The sequence below is a fragment of the Limulus polyphemus genome, unplaced genomic scaffold (assembly GCF_000517525.1).
Source record: "Limulus polyphemus unplaced genomic scaffold, Limulus_polyphemus-2.1.2 Scaffold3531, whole genome shotgun sequence".
Lineage (NCBI taxonomy): Eukaryota > Metazoa > Arthropoda > Merostomata > Xiphosura > Limulidae > Limulus > Limulus polyphemus.
This window is the reverse complement of record NW_013669141.1, coordinates 33969-38431: the sequence shown is the minus strand read 5'-3', so window position 1 is coordinate 38431 and position 4463 is coordinate 33969. Positions and strand designations below refer to the sequence as shown.

Sequence of the window (4463 nt, the reverse complement as noted above, 5' to 3'; positions counted from 1 at the left end):
AGTAAATGAGTGTCAGTACATTTTACAAATGTTCAGAAATTTAAAATCAATACACAATATTCAGAGAATTGAGAAGACACGTAAACATGCATTAGAATGAAGTGCTATGAAAAGTATGTCTTTCTTAATTAACCAGATATAATTTTAATCTGAAACATTTACACTTTATTTTATAAATAATGATAGAAAAAATAAACAATATCATAAAACTAGTCAATAAATATTTATTAATCTTCTTCATAAAATATATATACAAATACAGAGAAAAGAGTACTCTTTAAAAATCAATCTAGTTTTCCTCGAGCTACTAACATACGTTGTCTGGCTCGCTGAAAAGCTGCAATGACTGCCGTAATGCTGTTCTGAATTGATGACCTGAATACACATAAGAAATGATTTTAGCAATATAAAATATATTAATTTGTTCTAAAAAAACGTGCACTGTACTCTTATCTTATGTAAGATACTATGAACACAAGCTAATTAAAGATGTAAGAAAATCTCAGATTTTTTATGATCTGGAGTGACTATAATTAAAACTAAAAACTCATTCTACCATGTTAAAATTATTAAGGCTGCAATAACTTGCCAACATTTAAATCTTTTTTTTTTTGTATTTCAAATACAATTAAGTATTTATATCTTGATAAAAAGTGAACTATAAAATTGAATCACCCTTCATACTTTCAGGTGTTAGACATAAGGGACACACACAACTTACAAACAGCATTACAAAACATCAGATATTCTTTGAAATTTGGCAGAGAAGGATTATCACTCAAGTATTAAAAACCGACAGAAAAAAATACAAGTCAATGAAGGAAAGGCCACAATGAAAGAGTCAGCAAAACAAATTCTGAAAACCATCAAATACAAGGAATAAGAATTTGAGTAGACATGAAATGTGATATAGAGCAGTTGCACAATAATGAAATACTAAGAAAAAGAGATCTTCAAGGTTGATGGTCTGATAATTGGGTTAAAAAAACAACAACTCATTATCCTACAAAGAATTGGACAACGGTCAACCATAAAACTTGATACTAGTCAGGTTGTGATGAAAACTAACTTGTGACTTGGGTAACTGATATCATCAGAAAGAAATAAAGAGGTAAAGGGTTTCCAAATGTAATTTGCTGAAGTGAAAACTAAAATTACCTGAGTAGCAATGAGTTTTACTTCTAATACAGGAAGAAAGAAAACTGACATAAAAGGGGAGTAGGGAACAGAAGTAATGTCATGAAAATAGTATCTGGACAACAGGATCTTAATGATGTATGGGTGTCCAAACTAATCCCCATGGGAAGCAAGAATGGAAGAGGTTCAGAGGATGGAATAATATTCATTGGCCATTTCAAACCTAGATGTATTCTGAAAGAGCATTTTTCTTACAACCTTAATGCTCCTGTGAGAATGACTACACACATTTGAAAGAGTAGTGGGTAAATATTTACAAGAAATAAAATATTTGACAGATCTCTGGAACCATGAGCTACTTAAATACACATGCAAAAGCCTTTTTTTTTAACTAAACACACCAACATGAGACATTAAAAGAATTGAGAAAAGACTGATGACACAGCAAAACAAAATAAAAACCTAGAAATGAAGGTACTTAACTAAAGGATGCAAAAAATTAGAAAAACCCAAATCAAAAGTTGCTTTTAGTGTTTTGTCCAAGTTGAATTCCTGTAAAAAAATAACCAATGCTGAGAAACTCCACTAAGAAAAACTGAACAAGAATTTCTTATTTTGATAAAGTCAGAGTAAATCAAAGTTAAATCTAATTTTAAGTCAAAGAGGAAAACTAAAAAATCATGGTCACCAGACAACACCTAATTTTTGGCCAGATTTCAAAGAGAGAGAGAGAGAGAGAAAAAAAAAGGCATAAAGGAAATATCATTAAAAGAAGCCTAAACAATCCTATTCTTCCAAACTCCGATAAAAACCTAAATGTATAGAAAAGATTAAAGGAAGAATGGTGTTTAAAAAAACAAACAATACCGCTTAATTTAAAAACAGGTGTAGAAATGGCCAAAATTTAGAAACAGACAGCTAATTTCACAAAAATAAAATGTTCAGAAAGGTTAAAAGAAGAATAAGAAACAAAAGAAATAACAGGAAGTGCTCCATTAAGTGCTGACACACATAGAGATAACAACTTAAGCATATAAATGTAAAGACAAAGTGGCAAAACAGTCTAGTGATAAAACATGTGATCTCAGCAACCATCACAAAACCAATAACTGTAATATAGGTACAGACTTAAGGTGGGCGGAAGAATCTTATTTATGAGGAAGGTGAAAACAAGCGATGACACCTGATAGCAGAGGAAGGTTTGAAAAATATCTTAATAATTTTTGATGATATAAATCATGTAAATCTAAGATAACTCTTCTGCAGTTCAATCAAGTCAATGAGCTCTAGACATCTTATGTACACATCACTAGCACAGCAGCTTCCCAACAAAAGATATTCATATTGATAAACAAATGATAACCACCAAATAACAAAACTATTCATGACACATTTTGCACAAGATACTGTTATCATTGTAGCATCTCAACTAAAAATGTCAATAATATTACACAAATGAAATAACTAACCCATACATATCACATTTTATGAAGTATAATCTTGAAAAGTAGCTTCATATACGAAGATATTTTCAACCAGAAGATTGATTTAATGTAAAGTAACTAAATTATACCAACCCTGTTGTGTCCAAAATATTATTAATGCTGTACTGACCAGGTAGAGGAACACTCCTGAAAGATACAGCAGTTGATATACATAAATATTAACACACAATAAGACTTGTTCTTTGTAAACAGTGATGATTATTTGTAGAATGGAAAAAATATATTTTAGAGTACAGCATATTAAAAAAATAATTTCATTATTTTAATTTCAAGTATGCTAAAAAATAACGTTGCATGTAATAAAAACTAAATAATAACTTATGTTTTTACTCTATTCTTTAAGGTTGTTTTATTTTACCATTTTAATTACACTGAACCTTAGAAAACACACAAACTCAAAGACAGAAACATTTCTTTGTTTCAATACACTTCAAGTTTGTTTATTGAATTAATCTACTGATATTGGTGGCTGCATTTCAATTAGTATTTAACTTGGTGAAAGTGATAGCTTGTATGCAATTGGTTTTAAACTTAAACCCAGTGCACTGAGTACTATAATCATTGAAACTGGTGTAAAGTATTCAGTCAGTATTAAATTTACTAAAACTGGTGGTCTGTATTGAATGAGTATTAAATATTAAACTTACAAGAAACCTGTAGACTTGACTGAATGCTATTACACTTAACCAAACTAGTAAACTTTACTTAGTAACTGTTTAACAAACGCTTGTGAACTGTTTTTAATCTATACTGAAATTGGTAGTGTATTCATGCTATACTGAACTTACCGAGACTGTTGATGAACAGTATTCAATCTGACCACAACAGTCCCTGTTGTTTCACTGCAGAAACCAAACTTGCTGAGCTGGTTACCCTAAAGATTGGAAAAGATGCAACAATGTATTTATACTGCTTAATCATATATCAGTATCTCATAACTAATCTAAAATATAACTTCACGAAGAAATGTCTCAAAATCATTACAAGTATAAAGAAACAGCAATAATTAAAATATGAAATTTCATTTAGTTACAACTTGTGGATTTACAAGTATTAAAATTTATAGTCTTCAATATCACATAACAATTATGTGGACAACTTTGGAAAGAGAATGTTTTTAAATTCTCCTATTAAATTGGATTTTTGGACAAAATATGTGGCTGACACATTTACTCTCTCTGAATAATTTAGAATTTGACAAATTCATATTTAAGTAAAGTAGTTCCAAGTATTCATTTTACATTTGAGATGGATAATAATAATAATCAGCTACTGTTTATAGATATGTTAGTTATATGTGTTGGATTAGTAAATTATAATATTTTTAATTCATGCAGTATATTGTTGTCCTTTTTTTACTTAGTGTGCATTGATTTGATCATTAACCCTTTCACTGCTTTGCGCACCATATGATGTCTTCCTACTTAAATTCTCCACACATCATATGATGTTTTAGGTTTTCCCACTACTGTTTGAAATCCCAGCTGATATTTGGCTATACCAGTGACCCATAGATGCTGCCCCCAATGCCTATACATAGCAGGAGAAAAGGTATATAGTGTAAATATTAGGAATTTATAGAGTAGTTTTAGTGACTTATATTAGTGTGCTAGGTGTAATATTTGAACAATATAGTAGTGTTATTCACAATCAATGTTGTGCCAGTGCATGAGATAAGTGCAATATCAAATCTGGTTTGTTTGTTTGTTTGTTATGGATTTCGTGCAAAGCTACACGAGGGCTATCTGCGCTAACCATCCCTAATTTGGCAGTGTAAGACTTAGAGGGAAGGCAGCTAGTCATCACCACCCACCACCAACT

General features: G+C 30.4%; 1 protein-coding gene across 1 annotated transcript in view; it reads right to left on the bottom strand.

Annotated features, from left to right (window-relative positions):
* Positions 1-210: 210 nt before the first annotated feature.
* The window catches only part of LOC106469531 (Meckel syndrome type 1 protein homolog), a 37580-nt gene continuing 33327 nt past the window's right edge, over positions 211-4463 (bottom strand). The window contains exons 8-10 of the mRNA XM_013930030.2: positions 3431-3516; positions 2715-2768; positions 211-375 (exon numbers count right to left, since the gene is read on the bottom strand). Of these exons, the coding sequence (XP_013785484.1) occupies positions 285-375; positions 2715-2768; positions 3431-3516 (231 nt within the window). The 3' untranslated portion in view covers positions 211-284. The remainder of the gene's footprint in view (positions 376-2714; positions 2769-3430; positions 3517-4463) is intronic.